Source organism: Cupressus sempervirens, chromosome 5, assembly GCF_028749045.1.
Source record: "Cupressus sempervirens isolate cs-2001-9-10 chromosome 5, ASM2874904v1, whole genome shotgun sequence".
NCBI lineage: Eukaryota > Viridiplantae > Streptophyta > Pinopsida > Cupressales > Cupressaceae > Cupressus > Cupressus sempervirens.
The window spans coordinates 774,520,256-774,547,260 of record NC_143122.1 but is presented as its reverse complement, the minus strand read 5'-3'; the positions used below and the strand labels follow the sequence as shown (position 1 = coordinate 774,547,260).

Here is a 27,005-nt window from a genome sequence, read left to right as displayed (position 1 = left end):
ACTGAGGTAAGGAGTTTTAATGGTCTTGAACAATACTATAGGAAGTTTATAAGACAATTTAGTGCAATTTGTGCTCCTATGTTGGATACTATCAGAGGAGGAATGGAAACCAAGTTTGTGTGGAATGAAGATGCTAACAAGAGCTTTGAGTTGTTGAAGGAAAGAATAGCTACCCAACCTGTTTTGGTGCTACCAAGCTTTGAGAAGCTATTCACCATTGAATGTGATGCTAGAAATGTAGAAATTGGGGCTGTTCTAAGCCAAGAGGGTAGACCAATGGCTTTCCATTCTGAGAAGTTAACCGAGGCTAAGAGGAAATAATCCTCATATGACTTAGAGATGTATGCATTGGTCCAAGCTCTAAGAAAATGGAGGCACTACTTGCTTCCAAAGGAGTTCATTGTGTATTCAGACAATCATGCACTTAGCTTCCTGAATTCACAAGAGAAGTTGAGTCACAAGCACATGAAGTGGGTTGAGTACCTACAAGCCTACACCTTCCATATCGAGCACAAGAAGGGTGTACTAAACAAGGTGGCTGATGCATTGTCAAGAAGAGCCCTCACACTACAAGGAATTCAATTGAAAAGCATGGGGATAGATCATTTCAAGGATCTATATGTAGATGATGAGGTCTTTGCTGAAATCTATAAGTTATGTGCTGAATACAAGAATCATTTTCATAGCAAATATGCTGATTATACTTTGTAAAGTGATCTCTTGTTCAAAGGGAATCAATTGTGTGTTCCTAGAGGTTCTACTAGAGAGAACTTAATTCAAGAAAAGCATAATGGTGCTTTGAGTGGTCACTTTGAGATCACTAAGACTCAAGACCTTATTTCAAGGTTTTACTTTTGGCCTAGAATGAATCTTGATGTTAGGAGGTATGTGGAGAGTTGTGTAGTATGTCAAAAAGCCAAGGGCACTTCAACAAATGCTGGTATTTACCAACCACTACCTATTCTTACTAGGCCATGGGAATGCTTAGGCATGGATTTTGTAGTTGGGTTACCCAAGACAAGACAAGGAATGGATAGTGTGTATGTGGTTGTGGATAGATTCAGCAAGATGGCTCACTTTGTGCCATGCAAGACTACACATGATGCAAGTCAAATAGCATCTCTATTCTTCAAAGAGATAGTGAGAATACATGGACTACCAATCAGCATTGTTTCAGATAGAGACAAAAAATTTATGAGTCATTTTTGGAAGACTCTTTGGTAAAGATTGGGAACTAACTTATCCTTTGGGTCAGCCTACCATCCCCAAATTGATGGTCAAACTAAGGTTGTTAATATAAGTCTTGGAAACCTTCTAAGATGCCTAACTAAGGAGTATGGACAACAATGGGATTAGTTGATTGGGCAAGTTGAATATGCCTATAATGACACCATAAATAGATCAACCGCGAAGAGTCCATTTGAAATTGTATATGGCCTACATCCTAGAGGTGTCTATGAGTTGAGAGATTTAAAAGATGGAGTCAAGGAAAGTGCATATGCTGATGACTTTGCATTTGCTATGCAAGAAGTTCATGAAATAGTGAGGAAGACATTGATAGAGAACACTATAAAACATAAAGCCAAAGTGGATGAAAGTAGAAGGATAGTTGATTTTAATGTTGGTGACTTGGTTATGGTGCATCTCAACAATTCAAGACTACAAAAAGGAGTCCCAAACAAGCTACAAATGAAAAGGATAGGACCTTGTCCTATATTGGCTAAATATGGTGACAATGCATTCAAGGTTGAACTGCCGAAAGACAGTGGATTGTCACCCATTTTTAATATTGCTGAATTAGTCCATTATAGAGGACCACAATAAGAAATGGATCAGATTCTTCATGAAGTGACCAGAGATGTGGAGGATCTCCAATTACCTATTGCTACAGTCATAGGCCTAGACATCATACTAGATACAAGAGTCTATAAAAAGACAAGTACTAAAGAGTACAAGGAGCATCTCATTAAAAGGCATGGAAAAAATGATGCTGATTCTGTTTGGATAAAAGAATCAGAGTTCAAAAAGATGGGAGTTGATCCTACCATCATCAATCCAAGGGTGGATTGAACTTCTTATTTTGGGGAGGATGGTGCAGGAGCACCTAGGCTAACCTCTACCAGTTAGTCAATTTTGGCTTGTACTTGACTCTAGCCAAGTCAAGAAGTTAGTGTAATTTGGTTGAGGACCTTGGAAGGTATTTTTTCATGTTTGCTAGGTAAATTAGTCACTAAGACTAAGGTCACACAAATAGCTTTTGTTAGTTGTTATTTAAATTCTTAATGTTAGGAGTTAGGAAGATTGAGTCATTAATATGTCTTAGGCCTAAGAGTGGTTAATGGTTATTAAATAAATATGATGATCATGAATGATCTTGGATCCTCAAAATATGCAAGGATAAGAAGCCTATAATATAGGATTAAGGCATCTATCAAAGTTGCCAAGTGTTGTAAGAATGTTGTCATAACAACATTTTGAACTTATTGCAAATATTCCATGCAACATGGATAGCCTTGGATTCTTTTGATTGTGGGAGATTATTTTCAACCAAATAGGCCCTAGAATGGTGGAGAAGACACCTAATGGAGTGATTTCTTGAATCTCCAAGCATTGGTTGCATATTGTAAAAAGAAAAAAATTTTGAGGTAATGAAGTGGCTGGAAAACTCTATTTTTGAAGTGGTATTTTGGTTTTTGAAGGAACAGTCCTACTTGAAGCCTAAAAAATGTTGATAAAATGATTGATACATGTTCTATAGTAATTTTGAAGACTTTTTCATTTTATGTGTTAAGGGTTTAGAGTAGTTTTATCATAGTTTTCAAGTTGTTTTAATTCAGGACTTTCTTTTGGTCACACTATAACAGATTTTGTAAAAATGGCTCCCACATGAGTTTCAACCATGGAAACACTAAATAAGTGGTTGAATCTTCAAGTGGGGCCTCTTTAAATATTTTATCTAAATTTAGGAAGCATCATGAGAAAGGAAGCTAGCTTTATGATCAGGCCCTAGGCGAGTTTGACATACCCGGTTAGAGGCTTGACAGGGAGAAATCAAATCATTTCATGTGGGGAATGGGAAGTACAGAAAATACCTAGGAATTTTTATGATAGGTTTTCATGTTATTTATACATCCTAAGCATTGGGAAGTCGTACCAGTCCATTAGGATAGGTTTTGAGCATTTTTCATCAATCCTAGACAAGCTGTCCTAGAAACTAGGCCTCTTAGCCCTGTTTCTCCTTTGATATTAGGAAGGAGGTGTACGGTCATTTTGAGACCCATAAACCTTAATGAAAGTTTTAAAAATTCCAAAAGGGTATCCAAATCAGGTTTCATTTTTCTGAGTTGTTTGGGAAAATATTTCTAAAAAGGGAAAAAATTGACTAGTGAAGGCTACTAGAAATAGGCCTATTTTTAAGATCTCTTTTGGATGAAATCTTGAATATGATAAACTTAAGAGCCAAGAACCTTCCCAAATAAGTAAAATGGGATGGAATATGAATGAATTCAATGTGAAGAAGATCCCCATAATGAATTTTGAAATTTGTGATGCTTTAGTGGATTTGGCACTTAGATCTATCTAAGTGAAAGTGAGAAAGAGAACCAAAATTAAGCCGTGGATCATCCAAGGTGGAGTTTTCAAGGTGCAAGTCTTGTAGTAAAGAGTGAATAGGATTTAGTTAATGATCTAATCCTATTAGGAGATCCTATAGAAGCATGGGATACTAGGAGATAAAAGAAATCTCTTGGTGGAAGTGGAAAACTAAGCCTAGGAGTTTTATCTTACACCAATGAAGCATGTAAAGATGACAAGGACATAGCATGCAGACTAAGGAAAGCATTGTATGGATTGAAGAAAGCACCTAAAACCTAGTATGCAAGGTTGGAAAAATACTTAGCAAATTTTAGATTTGCTAAAGGAACAACAGATGGTAACTTGTACTTGAAGGAAACAGAAGATGGTTTACAAATAATCATTGTATTTGTTGATGACATCATTTTTGGAGGAAATGATGAAGCCAGTAACAAATTCTCAGAAGACATGAAGAATGAGTTTTAAATTAGCATGATAGGAGAAATGAAAATTTTCTTAGGATTGCAAATTGTTTAGAACAAAGAAGGTATCTTTATTTCTCAGACCAAGTATTTGAAAGATTTCCTAAAAGGATTTGGTCTAGAAAGTTGTAAACTTGTTGGAAATCCTATGGTAACTGGTCACAAGTTAACAAGTAAAGATGAGACACCTATTGTTGAGCAAAAGAAATATAGATCTATGATTAGAGGATTGCAGTATTTGACTCATAGTAGACCAGATATAGCTAATGCAATTGGAATTGTGGCAAGATTTCACGCTGATCCTAGAGAGTATCACTATGCAACAGTAAAGAGGATATTTAGATTTCTGAAGGGGAGATTAGATTATGTCATTTGGTATGATAGAAGAAATGATTTTACTCTTTGCACTTATACAAATGCTGATTGGGCCAAATATATGGATGATAGAAAAAACACTAGTGGAGGAGCATTCTTCCTTGGAGGAAAATTAGTTTCTTGTTTAGCAAGAAGCAAGATTTTACCTCATGAAGTACTCCAAAGGCAGAGTATGTTGCAACAACAAATAACCGTAATCAAGTCATATGGATGAAGTAGATGATGAAGGATATTGGGATTACATTCACATAACCTATTATCATTTACTTTGATAACACAAGTATAGTGAACATGTCTAAGAATCCTATTTTTGATTCTAAGACTAAGCACATAGCTATAAAGTATCATGTGTTGAGAGAGAAAGTTGTAGAGAAGGAAATCAGATTGGAATACATTAACACTAAGGAACAGATTACAAAAATTTTCACGAAGGCCTTGCCAAAGGATATGTTTGAGTACTTGAGAGGTATGCTTAGGGTTATGCCCCTACCTAGTTTAGAATAGATGATGCAAAAGTGCATCAGTCCAGGGTATATAGCACTATTGTTAGGCTAGATTAAATGTTGATGCTTCCTCAATGGGGGAGTATCTATGATGAACAGAGTCAGTCAAGGACTCTTGGTAATAGGTAATTGGTACACAACAGTGTCTTCAAAAACTTGCATTGTTTATAAATATATATGCAAAATCTGTAAAGCAACAGACCGACTTTTGGCCGTGCTAATAGACTATTGTATGTTCAAACAATTGAACCATTTATGTACTATTTTTGACATTATTGCCAATGGGGGAGAGAGTGACATGAAAAAAATTGGAGAGGGTTTGTACTATGGGGGAGAAGTGTTGCAATAAAGGATTTGCATGAAGCAAGATATGATTGATGAAGAGACTTATTGGTATTCTTGGAACTAGATTTTTTTCATCTATGTTGTCATCAATGCCAAAGGGGGAGATTGTTAGCATGAACACTGATGCTGTGGGAGAGCATTGCAGAACATTGTTATGACTATGTTTTTCATTGATGACAACATATTAATGAGTTTGTAAAGACTAACAGAGCAACAAATTGTGATCTTTTTATTAAGGACAATACATTATGTATTTGCTTATGCCCAGTTACCAGCAGCTACTATAGTATGTATTGGACACATGGGCAAGTGCACAGAACTTGAATCGACAACATATGAAAGATATTAATGATATATAGAGAATTCCATGGAGATAGAGCATTAGAAAAACATTCCTTATTGTATGATTGATATAGTGCATTGTATTTGAAATAAAGGGTTGCACAATTAACTAGAGGTAGGACACTAACTAGTGATAATGTCAGCAAGTGCATAGGTATGTAAGTCGCACGTGTGAAAGTTTGGGTATAACTTTGAGCCAAAAAAATTAATTAAATGTGTATTTCATTTAATTAATGTATGATAAAATGTGAAGCTGATCAAGGATTTAATATTGAGTGTGATATAAAGGAAAGATGTTTTTTGAGTTTTAGACATCATGATTGAGATCGATGAGTAGAGTAGAGGTGTGAATTGTGAAGCAGCAAAGCGGAGTGATTTGCTAATGCATGTAAGTGACCTTAAGGGTTACTATTGATGATTATAGAATTCCAAGTCTGATTGCATGATCTAAAGGTGAAGAAGTCCAATGTACTCGACAAAAGGAAGAAGCAAAAGATTGTCACGCTATTTGGATAGTGGGTTCAGCTGCCTTCTACAACTCCTAATAGGTTGGCACAACTCCTAACAGGGTTGGAATCTCCTAATAGGGATTCAAAGTCTCCTAATAGGGACTCTTTGTATTAAGTGTTGTAATAGACTCCTAACAAGGTCCATCCTCTAAGAAGGAATATTCATATTAGTACATCATTTTGTGGGCATCATTTCCACCAGGGCTTTCCTTCTGATCAAGGGTTTCCCTAGTCAACATATCTGGTGTAATCGTGTATATGCATCTCTTTATGGTTGTTGTTTACTTTGGTTGAATGGTTGAGATTGTTTAAGAGGATAAATGATTTAGATTGTTATATGACTGATTCACCACCCCCTGTAGTTATATTGGTGAACTATTATTTCCAACACTTAGAAGTGGTTGTATTAAGACCCATAATCTTATGAAACATTCCATTTTTTTTAAAGACTATAATTTTGATTATTATGGTTTGAGTTGGTTTTATTTATTTATTATTTTTGTTACTAGAAGATTTATGAATACCAAGGTCATGTATTTCCTTGATTATAACATTATATTTTGAATAGTTAATCGTACCACATTATTTATATTAGTTTAATATTGTTTAGCTTACACAGTAATCATAGTACAACTATAATTATATATAAATTTCCTAAATTATTTAATTCTTACTTTTCTTGTGTTTTTATAAATGACATTGTTCTTCTTGTTTAGAATGGAATTCAATCTATAGTTAGATCTGTAATCACCCATTTTTGGTCTAGTAAACTATAAGCTACGTTTCTAAGTATTTTAAAATCTATATACTAGACCTTGTTAAGCACTAAACTAATAGAGAGACCAAAAGTTGTCGTATACTAGCCACATGATGATAATTACACACCAAACCTAGCATTTCAGTCAATATCTCATATATAATATCTTTCAATTATGGAGATAAAGTATGATTGGGAAGTAAAAAAAAATGTTATAGACCATTAGGAAAAATTTATCTATAATTTAGACTTGATTGTTTTGTTAGTACCACTCAATCCCTACAAGATTCACCCCACAAAAAATGGTCTTAGCTTTTCAATCACTAATAAATGTTGTAACTTCTAATTAGCTAGGTTACATACATAACCATATTCCTGCCAAATGTATGACAACATACCAAACATTGCAAAATATTTGGTTTGGAAATTGAGGAAATTATTACACATCTCCAATTTAGTCATTGAGGTGGAGAAATTAGATATAATACAATATGACACATGATCTTTAAATATGCTTGGTAAGCATATGCAATTATTTTGTGTTAGTGATGTACTAATTCCACACTAGTTATGTCTACAAGTATCAAACATATGTTGTTGAAACAAAAAAGAAATAAACATTAAAGTCTTTCCTCTTCAAGCTACATGGGTTGTTGGTCCTTGATTTATTCTTTGGTATTTTTGGTTGGACAGGAACAGATGAATCATTCAAGATGTCTTGATTGGAGCTATGCAAGTCTGGTGGAAAATTTTCCATTCTTTGCATGAAACAATTTAGAGCAAGTATGTGTTAGATGGGGGTATGTCTCTTAGTGACCTTACCATCTGCAATTACCATAATCTTAAGCTTCATGGAGGGGTCTAATGGGATATAGATCAATGGTTCCATGGTCTTCTCAAACATCATAGACAAAAGATGAAGAGTTCGTGAATCGTGAGGGGCATTGGACTCCTCCTCCACCTAGAGTTCTTCTGGATAACACTGATGGTTTTCTTGAGGGAATCCAGATGCTACTAGCATTGGTGGAGTGACTCTTTGTAGTTCTAGTGATGTCTAATTTCTTTTCTTGGTGCATAACCTAGGTTGTCATAGTAACAATATTGTGGAGGCATTGGTCATCTTACATGTTGTGGAGCAATGTTGTCTAAGGGGATGGCATTGGATTATTTGTGAGTCTAACTCCCAACTGGTTGCAAACTTTCTTACTTCGTAGGCACTTGAGGATGTTAGTTGTCCCCTGGCTTGATTTTTTAATCAAACTCTTCTCTTTTGTAGAACTCTAGAGTTGGTTTGTTTTAGTTACATCCCTTGGGAGTGGAATGGAGTTGTGAACTGCTTAGTTAAATGGGCTTTTAATAGTGTGCTAAATTGAATTGTTACAAATAGGGGGCAATTACCCCATGAATTATCTCATGAATTGGATGAATTTTTTTATCAGGATTGAGCTCCTTGTTGATATCTCTCTTTTGTATCTCTTCTTTTCTTAATTAATTTTACCCTTCTTTTAATAAGAATTGTCAAACTACATCAACATTGAAATAAGAATTTTATCCTAGAAACCAGTGTTTGGAGAGACTTAACTGGAAGAGAAAATACTCCAACTTGCATTTCTTACCTTGGCTAGACAAACCAAAAAGAGTAAAGATAACATAAAACTACTCAGTATTGTTTTAATTGCAAAATGCATTTAACAATGTATAAATACAAATTTTGTATGAGGTTGTTTGCTTATGAGATAGGTAAAATTGGAATCTTTCCTATTTTAAAACAATTACTTCAAATCCGAAATTAAGCTTTGACAAATAGGGAGTTGAAAATGTGCAACAATTGTTTATTGAAAAAAAAGGACACCCTTTATTTGGTTTCCCCTCCTTTAAATCTTTTAATTTACCTTTCTATTACATTAAAATCAATTTATCGCTTACAAAGATTGAAGCACCCATAATAGCATAGGTATTTATATTGGGTCCAGGAAAGAGGTTTCAATCTAGGAAGTGGCTAATTTTTTTCAACTCTGGGAAGAGATCTAGTACAATAGTTTTGTTATAGTCATCCTCAATTAAGAGCCCCAAAAAATGAAAACACATGTACTAATAGTATTTTTTATAGCTTTTTGGTTAGTTATTGACCAATTTGTGCACCAATATTGGGGCATTCCTTAAAGACTACTAATTGTCTTTTGAGTAAGCAAATATTGTTCCATGGACATAGGGGTATAGGGCAACCATTTTGACATGATAATGTTGACCACTTTGCACAACACAATCCCTACAAGATAAATGTGAATACCCAAAAGTTCAAACCTTAGCTTTAAGCTCTCCATTCATTAAGGTATAGTGAAAAACTCAAAATCCAAACTTATAGATTAGGTGCACGAAGCTAACTTAGATGATTACTAGATATTTTCTCCTACATATAGACTTAAACTACATATAATCACCCTATGAACTACTTAAAAAAATTGTAATTTTAATATACCATGTTTACAGGGATTCTTTTATTTTATAGTCAAAGATTTCAATAAATTATCTAAAATAAATAGCTAATAAAATACTTTCATTGCTCACAATACCATAGATACATTAATTTTCAAAGAATCCACATTATAATAGAAATCACTCTAAGCCTTGTTTAATACCAACAAATATTTTGACACATGGCAAAATCTTCAACATCAACTAGAATTTCCAAAATCATCAAAAAGCTACATTAGATAGAATTTTACAAAATTATCATATAATTGAACTAAATAGAATTTCTCCCAATCAATTATGAAAATATATATAGACATAGAATTTTCCATAATTATAAATATCACTGTTTATGAGAATATATATGAACTAAATAGAATTTCTCCCAATCAATTATGAAAATATATATAGACATAGAATTTTCCATAATTATAAATATCACTGTTTATGAGAATATATATGGACATATAATTTTCTGCAATTATCAAATACCTTTGTTTATGAGAATATATAGAGATATACAATTTTGGAGAATTATCAAATATCTTTGTTTATTAGAATATATATGGACATTTGGCTTCTTTTTCTGAGAGTCAGAAGAGTTAATAAGTGTAGGAGCAAGTAGGTGATTTATTTAGATTAAAAAACTATCATGTTTAATTCTGCCTTGGCATATAATCCTTCTGATGGAACTTCAAAGAGGTTTTCGGTTTAAGACAGAGGCCGGTAAGGCAAAAGATATACGCTTACAATTTGATGAACTTGTTCTCTCGTATGTATTTTCAATTTAAGCAAGTTGTCAGTGATAACTAATGTAATAAGTTGCATGATTAAGTAATACTGAGAGTTCTAGTTTTTAACATTGACAAGACTGTTACTCATTTACAGAGTTTTGAAATTATTGATGAGAGAAATTTAACTTTAAGATCTATATTTTGTCTATAGTTTTCCAAATTAAATAATTCTGGCAACTGTGTATTTTGTTATTTTTAGATATATTATTTGATTTGATATTACTGTTAAGATTTGTTACTGTTAAGTCTATGCTGACAGCTATGCTATATTTAGAATCTTAGATTTAGAGAGCAAACGTTGAGACTGGTTAAATTATTCAACAGGTGTATATAATAAGACCAATGAGATCGAGATTCTTTAAATTGTATATAAGAAGACCAATGCCGATGAACATAGCAAATGTAGTAGCGGGTCTCACATTTCTGATTCATTTAATCTTCAATACACATTTGTGTTTGTAGAACAACTACTTGCCCTTTATTATTCAGTGACTTAATAAAGAAATCAAATTATCTTATCTGTTTAGGCTACGTAATCTGATCTTCAGACTGGTTACACTGTTACATTATCTTATGTTGTTCAAATGCAATTATTTATTAAAGACGACAGAAATGTAGCGCTCTGGGACGGTCTGAGACCCTACTGTTTCTGTGTGGATATGAAAATGATATTATTTAGTCTCTTTCCCTGTGGGGAGAACATGTCTGTGATCAGACTTTAGTGCCGTGTAGAAAAAACATACCTGCTCTATAAAGCATTCTGTTTGTGTCCATCAATTTTCTCCATTATCAGGTCTTTCATTTGACGCTGATTGCAAGCAAATAAAATGTATTTTCCCTAGTTTTTCTTGGCTCAAATATTTTATATTAAGGTATTATATATTAAGGTTTTATTATTAGACTAAAAATGTTAAATAGTCTTACCCTTTTTATAAATAGCTGACATAGAAAAGGACACCTCTGTACAATTGACCAATTTAAAAAAAATCAAAAACATCATGGATGATGTGATTACTAAGTTTTGGAATCTGGCTTTAAAAAAAAAGGTTGACTTTGTTTTGTCTTTAGTACATTTTGTCTGGGACAAGCCTGTCCCTAAGGTTACTATCGTGTGAAAATAACTTCCTACTTCTTTACATTTTTGCACTATTATACTTTATAATTAATAGCTGACATAGAAAATAGGTTACTACCTTGAAAATAACTTCCTATTTCTTTATAGTTTTGCACTATTATACTTTATAATTAATAGTTGACATAGAAAATAGATTACTATCTTGAAAATAACTTCCTACTTCTTTATATTTTTTATACAATTGTATTTTATAATTAATAGCTGACATAGAAAATAGGTTCCTATCTTGAAAATAACTTCCTACTATTTTATGTTTTTACACTATTGTACTATATAATTAATAGCTGATATAGAAAATAGGTTACTATCTAAAAAATATCTTCCTATTTCTTTATATTTTGCATTATTATACTTTATAATTAATAGCTTACATAGAAAATAGGTTTCTATCTTTAAAATAACATCTCAGCGGTTTCTAAGATAGTTCTTAAACTTTCATGTAATTATTCTCTTGCCGCGTTGGGACCCTCTATTTTGTTTCAACGAAAATTCTCCAAAAACTTGGCAAGAAACTCAACTATCTGTGTCTTACACGGTTGGGCCCTTCCATTTTGGTTGTGAGAAAATTCTCCAAGACTACACAGAAAACTGCACTCGGTTTTCTCCATCTTCTCTACATTGAACTGAAAAACCTTTGTAGTTTCTCTTCATCTGGTCTCTAATTAGAAATAATTTAAAGAGGTCCACAAAGAACTTCGTCTCTCTGTCTGAATCCGCATGGAAGTTCCCTTTTAAGGCACCGCGCCTAAGTGATGGAGATTTCTGTTTCTACCTCAAAAATCCTCTGCGATCTGAATGAGGAGTTTCATCAGTATGAGCCTCCGGCCATCAAAATCCCCTTCGATGTCAACAACAAATATAATGTGTTTCTCAGCTTTCGGGGAAAAGATGTGAGAACAACTTTTGTCGACCATCTTTACGAAGCTCTCTCTGGAGCGGGACTCAGGGTTTTCCTTGACAGCGAAGAATTGGGGAAAGGGAAAGAAATTGAGTCCAGCTTGAAAAAAGCCATTCAAAGAAGCGATATATTCATACCCATATTTTCGAGGAACTATGCGGAATCAACATGGTGTCTGAAGGAGGCGGCCCAGATGTGTAGATGCAATGGTTTTATCATTCCTCTCTTCTATGATGTGGAGCCCTCTGATGTTCGCTATCCTCAGAAAAAGGGAGGTCTATTCGAAGGGGCATTCAAGAAGCATTACAGCCATTTAGATCGGCAGGACGAGAAAACTATCGAGGAATGGAAGAATGCTCTTCATCAAATATCTTCTCTTTCAGGGTGGACAAGGCCAGATCAATTAGGGTAAGCTGTTTGCTTCCCTCTTCTCAATTACCCACTATAAAAAACGAAGGAGAACATTTCGTTTGTGGAATAATTTGTTTGTTTAGAATATCCTTAAACGTTAGTCAATTATCTGTCCAAGATAAGACTATAAGGTGAGGGTCTTTAAGGGGCTTAAGCTGAGAAAGAGGGTGCTCGATTTTGTTTAGTTAAAAGATTATTTAGAATCTTCTTTATTAAAATAAAAGTTCTTAGTTTTGAGGAAAAGGTGAAAAAGGGTTGATCATAGAAATTGTTCCAATATATTTTCTAGCATTTGTAAAAAAATTAAATTTAAGATTTTTCTTAAAAAGTTATTTGAAAGAAATTTTAATTTTTCACTTGCTTCTTTATACGTCCTGTATAAGAGATAGTTATTTTTCCCATGAGACCACTAATTTTCTTAATTTTTTAAAGTTAAACTAGACTAAGAAATCTTTGGAACCATTAGATTTAAAATGTTTTGAAAAGAACAAGCATTCACTACCTAGATGATCAAAATTTTGAAGCCCTCTTATGGTGAACTTCCAGAATTTTGTCACTTCTAGTGTTTCTATTACAGTAACCTTTTGGGTCCTTTCTATTTGTCCATAACATAACTTTTTGTTCCTTTTTCTTCATGTGAGTCATTCCTATTTTATTCTTGTAAAAGTTTTCTTCTGCATTTCAAAAATTCCCCTCTATGCTCTTCCTCTATGCTTGTAATTTCAAGCAGAGTAGTAAAATTAAAAGCCCTTGCAAATATGCGATCCTTGATCCTTGAAAGTAGATGATGAATAAGCTAGAAAGACAAACTGCATATATTGCATGTTGAGGAAAAGTGGTGCAAAATTTTCCAATTTTATGTTTGTTCCTACATCTGACACAAAATAAAAAATGTGGATTCGATGTGCTATAAATACCCACCCACCCTTAAACATCATATACTAAAGAAAACATTAAGATTGGAAAAGTAAGTCATCTTTGACTATTTAACACTTTTAGCCTAAGAATCAAACTTAGTTAGTGATACTTAAGTCGTTTGCAAATACTCTAGTCAATTTATTTCTATTATTTATGGGATTTCAATAACAAGAAAAGGCCGAAAATTTCTTGAAAATATAATCAATCTATAGAGAACCTTTTGTCAATAGTTCAAATTTATTTTATGTTTTAGTTAAAAGTTCATTTGTTTGAGGAGGGGATTTTTACACATAAGGGAATCTTAATTTGAATCAAGAGCTATTACATATGTGTCATTACCTTCTCATCTATATTCCTCAAATACATATTTTATGAACTTTTTAAATAAATATAATATACAACATGTTTAGTAAAAATGATAGGGCAAGGGCTAAAACTGAAGACAAGAGGTCACCTTACAACATCAAATCAAAGTACAACAATAGGCCATGACACTCTGAAGTAGAAACAACCATCACTTTGAAAAATAATAAAAAACCTTCACCAAAGTATTTAAACCAAGACATTTAATACTACTATCACTATAGAAATTAACCATACCATTGTTCTTCAATGAAACAAGAACTTTGTAAAATTAGTAGCTAAGACCCATTATTTGTTGATAGTAGAATTAATATCCATAAATATCTTTAATTAGAAAATACTAAAAGAAAAGAGTTTAACTTAGGAGTAGGAAAAAAAAATAGCAAAACTATTATCCATCTAACCATAATAGAAAAATATTTGGATCTATTTATAACCTCTTAGTTCCTAAAGAGACATGTGAGATTCTTTCTTCAATCCTCCACCTCTTCATTCATGAGGTTAGATTCTTTTTTTCAAGTCATACCTATTCCTTCTTTTCCCATTAACCACTCCAAGAACTGAGTTTTGCATAAGACCATCATGTACAGAGAGACAATGATGCTGAAATATTTCAATATAATTATATGAGGAGAAGCATTTTCTAATGTAGTGGCCCTATTTTGAAGATATTTAATATATAGCCCATTAATTTTCCTTCAATTTTTCATGCATTGGGTTCTGAGTTCCTCATATCCTTAACTTTTCTATAGGAACATGGGAGGTATTTTTTGAGTTCCTTATATCCTAAAAATTACTTGGGTTCACCATAATCTCTACAGAATCTCCCTTCTCCAAGTCTTCAACATCCTCCTCCATTTTCTCATAGGTCTCATCCTCGATACTTTTAGCTTCCTCATTTCCCTCCAATGAAAATTCCTAGTTTGTGTCCATCACAATTTTACTTTCTAAATTTATGTTTTACTTCCATTTTGTTTCATAATCTAGTAGATTATCTTTAGCTCAAACTATTTTCCTCTTTCTTTTTGCTACAGGTTTCACCTCTCTTACCATCCTCATATTATGTTGCATCCCTTGAGTCTTCCTTATCAATTTCAATTAAATCCTTCACCTTGGGATTTGTTTTTCCTTACATTAGTGAAGCTTTTTTTTTAATTGGGCTTTTGATTTCACCAGCATAATATCCAATAGAGTTTTCTAAAAAGGAAAAAACATTTGAGATTTTCTCTTTAACAAGGGTTTTACTAGACTTAACCTCTTTTTTAATATTAGGGCCAAACTTAATATTCTCCTAGAAAGGATCACTAATCAAAAGTTCACTTTAACAAATTATGCAGGAGGATTCTATGACAATTAGTAAGTACTGCACCTACATGTATAGAAGGAGAGTGACTATAAATGTACTAGTGAATAAAAAACATTAGGCCCTAATGGAGAACAAGATTATCACCTTTGTCAATAGTATTTCTCAATGACGAAAGAAACAAAAAAAAGGGGCACTTATCCTTTTACCATCTTTGATATGATTTAGGATAGGTAAGTGGTAACCATGAAAGACACTGAAGTATCCCTCTAAAGTGAAGTATTTTACAACAAAAAGGGAAATCAAAGAAAAGTTCACAAGGAAAAAGAGAGAGAATGCCCATTGTTGGAGGAGACAACCTTTGAATTTTCTCCTTTCTCAGGAAACTTCTTCAGATATTTTTTTAGTTACGAATTTCCCTTCCTTTCCACCCTCTCTAATTTTCACTCCAAACCTTCTATTTCCACAATCAATTTAGGAGTAACCTAAAAATTGAAACTACCAATGGAGACATGCCCTTACTATTAAGAGTTGATGAATTTCATCAACAACATACTATTGAAAGATCTCATATCATGGATGTAATTCAAAAGACCCACTTTCTAAAATAATTCCAATAAGTTTAAATTTTTGGTTGTTTACTAACACTTCTTTTGTTCTACATTTTAAATAGGATTACCCATTATCCTAACATTCTTGAGGCCCAACTGAGAGACATTGTATGACATAAAATCAATTATCTTCTTAGTAAGAGTACAAAGTCCTTGAAAATGATCCTTATCATAATCAGACATAAGTTTTATGAAGGTGATGTTGTAGGACATTTAAAAATTCCATCACATATAATAAAATTTAATGATTAACCTTATATCCAAATGCTCCTTGAAAATAAAATTACTCTTGGTATAAATTTTTGCAATGTTTGGCTTATTAAGAGTCTTGTGATAAATCATGTCTTTGTACCACAATATTAGTGAAGTGTACAAAACACAATTAAAATATTTTTTCAATACTCCATAAGTAATTTTATGTTTGTATAAGTATCACATTTTAATTTTATCACACCTTAAAGTTGTCATCACTAATTCATGCTTTTTGCAAACTTTATCCTCAAATTTGTCCAAAATTGATAGTACTAATATTAGCAAGGGCCTTATTTTATCATTACTTTAGTGTATCTTTTTCAAATGTTTTGAAAGTTTCTTTCCACTTGAACTAGGGAATTTCATTGGAGTATTGGTATAATTAGCATTCTTCAAATAAATAAAACTAACCTTGCCTAGTCCATTTTCTACATATCATATTTTGATGCTTAATTATACTAGATATATGATATGCACACTATAGAGATATGATCATAATTTGTTTCTTGATCTAGTTATAGAAAATATCCTTGATTAGAGTTTCATCTTTTTTTAACAAGGATTTATGTTAAGCTAAGAGACCTTTCTGCAAAATTCACAATAGTCTAGTCTTGGTACTTCAAACTCTAGTTCTCCATAGAATGTGCAACATTACTCCCTTATTCTAAGGTGTAACAATTTTTTTAAAAAGATGAATTAATTCATATAATTCTTCTAGAAAGATATAAATGTTCAATGAGCATTTAGCCTTAACTTAGATATAATCAATAATAAATTTGGAGTCTCTTTGTAGGACTATCTTGTCATACTTCAACCCTTTTAGGCATTTAATACTATACCACATAGCCATAGCCTCAAAATAATTATTTGTCTTAATTCCTAGGTTCTTACAAAGCTTAAAACTCAAATCACCTTTTCAAACTCTTATTAAACTAACTGTAAAAAAATATTTTAGGGTTCCATTCTGAGCACATATCTACATTGTATTTTATCCAACTTCTATAAGAAGGAATCCATCTAGTTTTCTTCCTCTTCCAAACATTCTACCAATTTGTGTTATTTATATTCTATTTTATGCTCTATTTCTATGTTTTTCTTAAACCATGAAGGGTAGAGAAATCATTTCCTTTCTTATCAATAGAAAATCTACATACTCTCTAACCTATTACTTGATAATTAGAAATGTGGTCAAGATAGATCTCTTCTATTCATAGAAAATCATATTATTCCTTTCCTTCAAAACATTCCAAGCCATAAATGGGAGGATAAGGTGCCCCAATTCTTTAAGTATTAGGTGGGTGAGAGGGTTACAAAATTCCAGTAATATATTAGCAAATTTACTGATTATGGAGAAATCTAGTCCACCTACATAGAAGACAAAATAAGGCTTAAAATTACATTAACATAATTACAATGTATAAATAGGTTATCAATGGATAATGTGTCCCCTTTATAGAGAACACATCTATTAACAAACTAAACACCCCTTTCACCAAGGCTATCCACAATGTGAATTCTTTGTGCACCTTCAATCACAAAAAATAGTTAAGTTTTAGGAATCTGTTTAGGATTCCAAACAACTCCAGCCCCTCCCTCACTTCCTAGATATTTTAAATAATGGATAACCACAAAAGATCCATAGCTATTATAGTCCTAAATCTATCTACCTAGTACTTCTTGAGAAAAAATATCACAATCATGTAGTATAGTCATTATTTTCTGATATTTTCCTTTCTTATGTTAGTATTCCTTTTAACATCTCCTCTTGAGTACAAAATATTTTCAAAATCTATCAAAGTTTCCTTCATATGATTTTAGATTCAATAAAATTTTCAACATTGCAACTAAAAATATGAGTAAGTTTTTATCTAATAGGGGTCATAGAGCTAATTTCCATTAGAGGAGAGTCTTTGTATGATTTATCCAATGGTAAGCTATCTTTTTTTCTATTTCCAATAATCACTTTTCTCCCTTCTCTGGGACCCTTTTTGACATTGATGATACTTTTCCACAAAGGTAAGCCACCAACTAGGTCTACATCACAGAGAAAAGAATCATCTCTCCCATATGACATTTATTTGGATTTTATTATTCTACTTAGATTCCCTCTTGCCTTGCATAATAATCCAACCCACTTCAGAGATAAGCTATATTATGAAATTTCAATTTTCCTTGGACCTATCTCTTCCACCATCTTGGGAGAGGACACATTGTCTCACTTCAAAGGAGCGAGTCTAGATTTTTCTTCAATTCTCATCTAAAACAAATATTATATTTTTTTTCTATTGATTTTGTCCATATAGCTAATATTCTAAACAAAGACATGAAGCAAACAAAAATTCCCAAATTGATATATTTGAGTATTTGAATCTTGTGTCCAAGACTTAAAAGCTTCCCTTTCCAACTTGCTAATTTTTTTTGAAAGCTTTCAATTGGGTCACTCTAGCAGTTATGAAGAGCAAATTTCATAGAGAGGGGAAGGTCAAGATAAGAATTCAATGGGGAAGCAATATTGTAACCTAGGATTCTTGAGATCTTGTTTTGGGCAACATAGTAAATATTGGAAAAATATAACTTGCTCTTTTCAAAATTGATACATTAACTATGTAAAGAAGCATAATTGTTCAAAATTTCCTTCCACATTTTTTCTTAAGAGATACACACCAAACAAGGCAATCTCATCTATAGTATAATTAAGAATCTTAAGTAATATATTAAATTTTGTATTAATGAAGTAATTTTTTAAAGCAATGAAATAAAAATTAACAAAAGCACTTTCATGTGTAATTGGTATGTTGAAGATATGTGAAAGTGGAGTGTATAATGTGAAGTTTTTTATAAATTTCCTACAATATTAAAATTAATCATTTATATCACTTTTTATTTTCTATTCAATATATCTACAGTGTTTCATTATAGTAGAATTTGGTTTTAATGAATTATTAGTAGTTAGTATCTGAAGAGTATATCAATCTATAACCTAAAATTGTAGTGGAATTTTTTTTTAATGAATTGACTAGAGGTGGATCCAAAAAGCTTTTGATTGAAGTATCAACTATTAGGAACCAAATCCCTAAATACACAAAACTAAAATTTAAAACATAATGATTTAGACAGCTACCCGAAACCCAAAAACTGAAAGACACTCTAACTCTTGAAAAAGGAGGAACGATGAAAAAGAAAATATAAGGAAACCTCCAAAAGAGACTCATGTTCAGATTGTTCAAGCTAGAAAAACACAACATAACATCTGTACAAGCCACAATCAATAAGAAGTCAACCACCTCCATACGATAACCCGTCAATAAAGAATAAATAAGACACCAACCATTACCTAGAAAGCCCAAGTGAAAATCAACAGAAGCGAACCCATTTCAAAAAGGTCGGACTCCACCTCTATAGGATTCATAGAAGGATGGATCCAAAAGAACAAGAGTACACCCATCAGAAAATGATCACAAGGGCACTGAACATTATTTCACTACCAAAATCCACCATGAGAGAGAAACAAGAAAACCCCAACTGTGCAAGGAAACTTAGACAAGAGCAGTAGCCAAGCACTGAATGGCATCACAAACCCAGCAAAGCGACACCAAAGAACCCCTCAAGCAAATGGCATAGAAGAGAGAGTGTCTTCCTAAGAGGAAAGGGAGAAGGATCCTTCCACAACCACTAATACTCACTAGCAGAGAAGTCTGGTGGGTGAGGGCAACAGATAACCTTCGAAGTAACAGGTGCAATAAGATATTAAAAGAAGACGTCTCAACCCCGAATAAGCACGCAACCTGAACCTCCAAAGTGATATGAAGATCATAAGAGAAGCATGAAAAATATACCCCTCCCTCCCAAAAATAGTGCAACCGATAGAAAAGTCCCCAACTCAAGAAAGTTGAGCAGCAGATTGAAAATAGAGAGCAGTGTAACCACCAAACATCTCACAACTTAAGATAAAGAGAGAAGAAGAAACTTCGTCCAAGAGAAGACCAATGCAAGGGAAATGCCAACACAAACACCTAAGGAACCCCAGCACCTACTCTTCCTCACGCTCCTGCTCCGCTCTCCATCTTTTTGCCATGAATTCTTATAGAAATTGTGTTACCCCGGTCTATAGTATTCTAGATTTGAAGTGTAAACATAAGTTTGATTAAGATTTTTAGACCTCCTGAATCTTGATGGCTTTTCTCAATGTAGTTTTGTTTTCTATTCAGGATAGGTTCATTTTTTTGCTTCTGTTTTTGTTTATAGATTAGGATGTGTAAACTGTTGAGCACAATATGTTAACACACAAATAAATCTTTTATTCAGAGTGGAGTATATTTTGCTTCTCTGTGTATAGTCATCGTCAATACATTTCTGACTTCTACACTTGACAAAGAAAGGAATCTCTGTATAGAAATAACAGCCCCTAAAATAGACTGCGAACTAAACTTGAACTTTAAGATTCTTATATTATGAATCTTGATGGCTTTTCTCAATGTAGTTTCGTTTTCTATTCAGGAGAGGTTCATTTTTTTGCTTCTGTTTTTGTTTATAGATTAGGATGTGTAAACTGTTGAGCACAATATGTTAACACACAAATAAATCTTTTATTCAGAGTGGAGTATATTTTGCTTCTCTGTGTATAGTCATCGTCAATACATTTCTGACTTCTACACTTGACAAAGAAAGGAATCTCTGTATAGAAATAACAGCCCCTAAAATAGACTGCGAACTAAACTTGAATTTTAAGATTCTTATATTATGAATTTAGGAAAATCATCAGTATGCAATGTGCATACGATGCATCACGTACTCAGATTAACTTAGGACATTTAAACTAAGAATTGAGCATTGATAGGTAATAATCACTCATGACACCCACACACCCACATTCTTAAGGGATTTGGAACATTTTATACTGCCCCCTTCAAGTACGTTGACTTGCTCTCCTTAGTCTATATAACAAACCCGTAATTTGCCTTTGGAACATTTCTTAATGTGATGGTCGATTTATAATTCTGAATGGTTAATATTGTTTGTAATCATCTCCACATATATAAGTTTATTTTTTTTCGTTTTCCTTCTATAAATTCAAAAAACTGGTAATATTATAACCCGATAAACTGGCTCTATCTCTGTAATTTAGTGGTCCTTATATTGAGTGGCAGCTAGTAAGGTGTAATATATGGAAGGTGCTTTGCAGGTACGAAGAACGATTGATAAAGAGAGTTGTGAAAGATGTGTTGAATACCTTGAAGATTACTCCGCTGGATGTCCCTCTCCATCTTGTGGGACTCGAAACGCATATCTCTGACCTACTCGAAAGATTACATCTTACTTCCTCCAGGCACACTACAGTGAGAGTGGGAGTCGGCGGTCTCGGCGGCATCGGGAAAACCACCTTGGTCAAAGCTGTTTACAATAGAATTTATGCAATGTTTCACGCTCATTTCTTTGCACAGAAAATTACGACCCTTGAGGAATTGCAACGAGCAATTCTAAGAAGACTGGTAAATTACCGTGGTGAAGTTTCAAGTGTTGCCGAGGGGAAAGCTCTGATGAAAAATCTATTACGAGGATCTCGTGTTCTTGTCATATTGGACAATGTGAATGATATGAGCCACTTGAATGCAGTCAACGGCAATTGGTTTGGGCTTGGTAGTCGAGTCATCATTACTTCCCGAGATCGACACATCCTCAATCTTGCTAAGCTTGATTCAGTTCTTCAAATGGGTGGTCTGCGAAATGGCGAAGCCCTTCAATTATTTTCTTGGCATGCTTTCTTGAGGCCGTTCCCAGAATTCACCTACAAAAACCTTTCTACAAGAATTGCAAGAGCCTGCCGGGGTCATCCTCTTTCTCTACAAGTCATTGGAGCGCATTTGTTTGATAAGAAGGAGCCCAATGACATCCAATGTTGGGAAGAAGCTCTTCATAACATTGGGGAAAATCAAGAAATATCCAGAGTCCTCCGAATCAGTTATGATGGACTTAGCCATGTTGAAAAGGAAATGTTTCTGGATATAGCTTGTTGCTTTGCTGGTGAGAGGAAAACTGATGCCGTTACTTTCTGGGAAGCTTTATACCCAGACAGAGTTCAAACAGCCCTCAAGAATCTTTCGCTGAAAATGCTTATAAGCTACAGTGGCCCTCAATATCTTCTCGATATGCATGATCTTTTGCGAGGAATGGGAAGAGGGATTCAAGAGATGGCTGATAATAATAGCAGACTGTACCTGCCAGCGAAAATGGCACATACAATTTTGAATAGGGATAAAGCAGAGAAAGTGAAAATGCTTGCTTACACAGAGGAGAATGTAAGAAATTTTGTTAGCATGCACACAATGCCTTCCCTACGCTACCTAGCTCTGCAAAATACCAAAGTAGTTGGCAACATTGGAAACATGGCTCCTAATTTATTATGGATAAAAATAAAAAACTGTCAATTTGTCAGCGATACGAGTACATGGTTAGTTAAACCAAATAGATTCCAGCTGGATAGTAGTTGGTCCCAAGTAAGGATTTTAAGTGTAGAGCACTGTGCAAGCCTTACAAGTATCCCCAAAACAGTTGACGGCATGGTGAACCTGCAATGCGTTTATCTGCGCGATTGTGTAGCTCTCACAACACTTCCAAACACACTTGGTTGCTTGTCACAACTGAAGGAGTTGAGTTTTTACGGTTGTACCAATTTAAGAGGCCTTCCTGACTCTGTGGGCAACTTGAAGCAACTTAAAATGCTGAAGTTGATAGACTGCACAAGGATAATGAATCTTCCCAGTAGTATAGGAAATTTAGGTCAGCTGGAAGTGCTGAACTTGAGAGGATGTTCAGGGCTAAGGAATCTTCCCAACACAATAGGCGACTTGGCACAACTCCAACATTTGTTTATACGTGGTTGTTCCGGTTTACAGAACCTTCATTACCCATTAGACAAGTTACAAAATCTTAGGAGATTTTGTATCACAAAGACGGCACACCCAGAGAGTTTTCACGATTGGGTTTCCAAGTTAGCCCAGCGAAGGGAGTTAAACAGGTAAAAGATCATATTCAGGTGCGTTTAAGTTGATGTATGAGGACAATATTGAAGAAAAATGAAACAAGATATATATTTCTATTGAATTGTCTGAAATTTACTCTCATGATAAAGTAGTGATTAACATGATTTTTGAATAATTTGCAGAAGTGTCGGCTTACGAAGCTTGGTGGAGAAGAAGTTCAATGTCTACTTTGTGTACCACGGAGCAGATGAAAGGGAAATACTGATGGCTGATAAGTACAAATACATGCGTACGGGGTCACTTCGTGTATGCAGGCACAACGAGGACAACGCAAGTAGTGACATTAGAGAGGCATTTGATAACAGTGACATTCTTGTTCCAGTGTTTTCGAAGAACTTTGTGAGTTCAATTGTTTGCATGAGAAACTACGTAGCCATGAACTACTCCAATGGCCTTGTTATTCCTCTAGTCCTTCGTACCTATACATGGCCCTACTGTTATAAATATTTGAAAACAATGAGAAAGTTGAACTTTCAAAGTTTATAAGACTTAAAAGAGAGTTTTCCCTTAGACAATTATATAACAGGGAATGGTCTGTTTGGTTGCAGGTGTAGGAATGGAGAACAGGATAGTATATTGGGAATAGGAATGGCTATTCCAATACTAACTATTTATTTAATAGGTATAAACTCATTATATAGCTATAATGAGAATATGTATTCCTATTTCCTATTCCAATTCATGAACCAAATGGGAAATAGAAAATGTTTTATTTTAAATTTTAAATTTTTAATCATTAATTTTTATTTTGTAATTGACTATTGTTAATTTTGTTCACATTTAATTATTATTATTTACTAAAAATAAATAAATTAAAAGTCAAGACAAACATGCATTGATTGTGTTTATCAACTCTTTCCAATAGGTACATTATTGTGTCCTTTACCATGAAATACTTTTATTTCAACCAATTTCATTCATGTATGCATGTTTGAATATGAAGTTACATGTATCTAAACAATGTGAACTAAAATTTGTAATTACATCTAAATCCATTGATGATGTAGAGTTAGATGTTGTACCACTAGATATTTTAAGGAATTTTTTGTAGGTCCATATGTGTATGATAGATAAGTTTTCTTTTATAGAGAGGAGAACAAGTATCATTTGGTCAAATATATGATTGATTATATTGCAAGAGCCTATTGATTGAATATTGATTTTTCTTTTATTACCACATAACAAATGAAAAGACTTGTAAATGCTAGAATTTTTTGTACTCATGATTACAAAAGATAAGGATAATGATAAATCCAATGCTTTCAAAATATATGATCCTAAACATAAAGATGAAATAATTAGATTGTGTCTAACTATGATGGGTTATTTTAGGAACCTAGAAGATTACCTCCTAAGAGAGAGATATAAAATGAGATTCATTTGCAACAATATGTGCCTCTTCCTAACATTGGTATATACATGTTATCAGGTATTGATAATGAAGAAATAAGAAGAAAGTGCAAGAGTTTCTTGAGAAATGTGTCATTCAACCAAGTACTTCTCCATGTAGACCACTTTTTATGCTAGTACCAAAAGAAGATGGCAGGTGGATAATGTATGTGGATTTCTACACATTGAACAAGATCATGATGAAGAATGGTTATCCCCTTCCTCGTATTGATGATTTGTTAGATCAATTAAGAGATACAATCAATTTCACTAATATAGATTTAAGAAGTGGTTATATCATCAAATTAGAATTTCTCAAGGTGATATTTGTAAAACTACTTTTAAACCAAAAAATAAGTTTTGTTTGAATGGCTAATCATGCCTTTTATGATTTGTAATCCTCCTACCACACTCATGCAAGTTATGAATGGTATATTTAAGCCATTCATTAACATGATTTTGCAATAGTCCACTTAGATGATATTTATATTTTGGGTAAAGTTTGGGAAGATCGTGTAATACATGTTGGGGAAGTGTTAAATAGTTTTAAAAAGGAATTTTTATCTTAGAAAATGTCCATGTTTGAATTTGGAAAGATATCTTTAGTTTATTTAGGTTATATTATGTGGAGTGATGAATTGAAAATTAATCCATCTTAAGTTGAATCCATCATTAAATGGCCTAAGCTAAATAATGATAGAAAAGTTTGGAACTTTCTTGGAGAAGGTCAATATTAGATAAAGTTCATTACTAACTTTTCATTTATCACATCTCCTTTATATGCTTTGAGAAGTATTAAGCACATGTTTAAGTGGAGAAGCATCAACCAAAAATCATTTGAAACATTGAAAGAGAAGATCAATAGTGCCATAATTTTGGTATCACCATATTTATAACAACCATATCAAATTGAAACTAATGCAAGTGTCTACGCCATGGAAGAAGAGTTAATACAAAGAAGGAAATTGATTTGTTACCATTCTTATAATTTCAGTGGTAGATTTAGAAACAATCCATCTTATGACAAATACTTGTATGATTTGGTTAAGAGTATGAGGTAGTGGAAATACTTTTTAATGGGCAAAGAGAAAATCATACATTCAGGTCATCAAACTTTCTAATATTTCAATTATAAACCAAGCTACAATAGTCATGATATTTGTGATTGATGGGAGTCTTACAAAAATTCCATTTGGTCATCAAGTATAAGAAAGTTACACATAATAAAGTTACTGATATGTTATTAGGGCCTTATAATAATTCATCAATAAAATATTTTTTTAGTTAATGAAACTTAGAGATGAATATATGAAGGATGCACATGAAACATTAATCCATGGTACTCAACTACAACAATTAGATTAACATGTTCATGATGAAATATTTTATTATCTTTGTAAGTTATGTATTCTAGGGGATGAAAGAGTAGATGTAATTAAATAAGCACATACTTCTCTTATTCTAGCAATTTCAGTATCCAAATATGTAAGGGATAAGTCATTCGTTCTACTAACAAGCCTAAAAATGGAAAATTAGTTTTGCACATGCCACTTCTACTACCTTCTTGTTCATGGGAAAGTATATATATATATATATATATATATATATATATATATATATATATATATATATATATATATATATATATGGATTTTTAGGAGTTTTACCTATGCCTAAAAAGGGCAGGATTATTTCTATGTAGTAGAACATAGATTTAGCAAAATGTGTTTCTTGGTGCCTTTTACAAAGTAGATCACTAGAGAAAATTAAAAATATATTCTTTTAGAATTTTTGATTCACTTTGGTTTGTCCACATCCATAATGTTTGATCTAGATTCTTGATTGATTGGATTTTTTGTCAACTTTATGGAGATTAATTGACACCAAGCTTTAAAAAGGTACTACTCATCCATAGCTTAAAGGATAGACAAATATAGTCATATCACAATACTACATCTTCTCTAAGGATATTATAGGATGTAGTGCAAGGCAGGAGATTCCCCAAAGAAGATGTCCTAGCCCACAACAAACAACCACACAATAAAATATAAATAATAACATAGAGATTTAGATAAACATAATGCCAATTCTCATAATAATATTTTTATCCAACATTTCCCGACTGCAAGACCTTATAGGTTATGACCAAATAATTCAACAATTACAATAAAAAATGAGCAAGATCTTGCAAAATCAAACCACTAGCTAGCCCAAATCTGCAACCTGCTAGAGAACTCCAAGAAGAATATAAACTCATGCTCACAAGCCACCAAACACCATTCTTGTTTTGCAAGCCACACTTACCTACTAGCTCTGCTCAAACTTTGCTATCTCAACTATTCCTCTCCTCCATGTTTAATGATAATGAATCTAGACTCCACAAGACCCTCTAATTATACTAAACCAAGACATGGTTTGGCCTTGTCAAATTAAAAAAATCAAATGAACCCACATTAATTATATACATAAAGCCACAAGTCATCTTGCAACAAACATTAAATACATAACATAAATTAAATACTTAGGATAGACC

General features: G+C 33.1%; 1 protein-coding gene across 1 annotated transcript; it reads left to right on the top strand.

Moving 5' to 3' along the window:
• Positions 1-12,039: 12,039 nt before the first annotated feature.
• Positions 12,040-23,569, top strand: LOC149558228 (disease resistance protein RUN1-like). The gene is made up of 3 exons (XM_089830690.1): positions 12,040-12,593; positions 21,226-23,058; positions 23,206-23,569. Exons 1-3 carry the CDS (start codon positions 12,040-12,042, stop codon positions 23,567-23,569), a joined length of 2,751 nt encoding a protein of 916 aa, XP_089686816.1.
• The last annotated feature ends 3,436 nt before the right edge of the window (positions 23,570-27,005 follow it).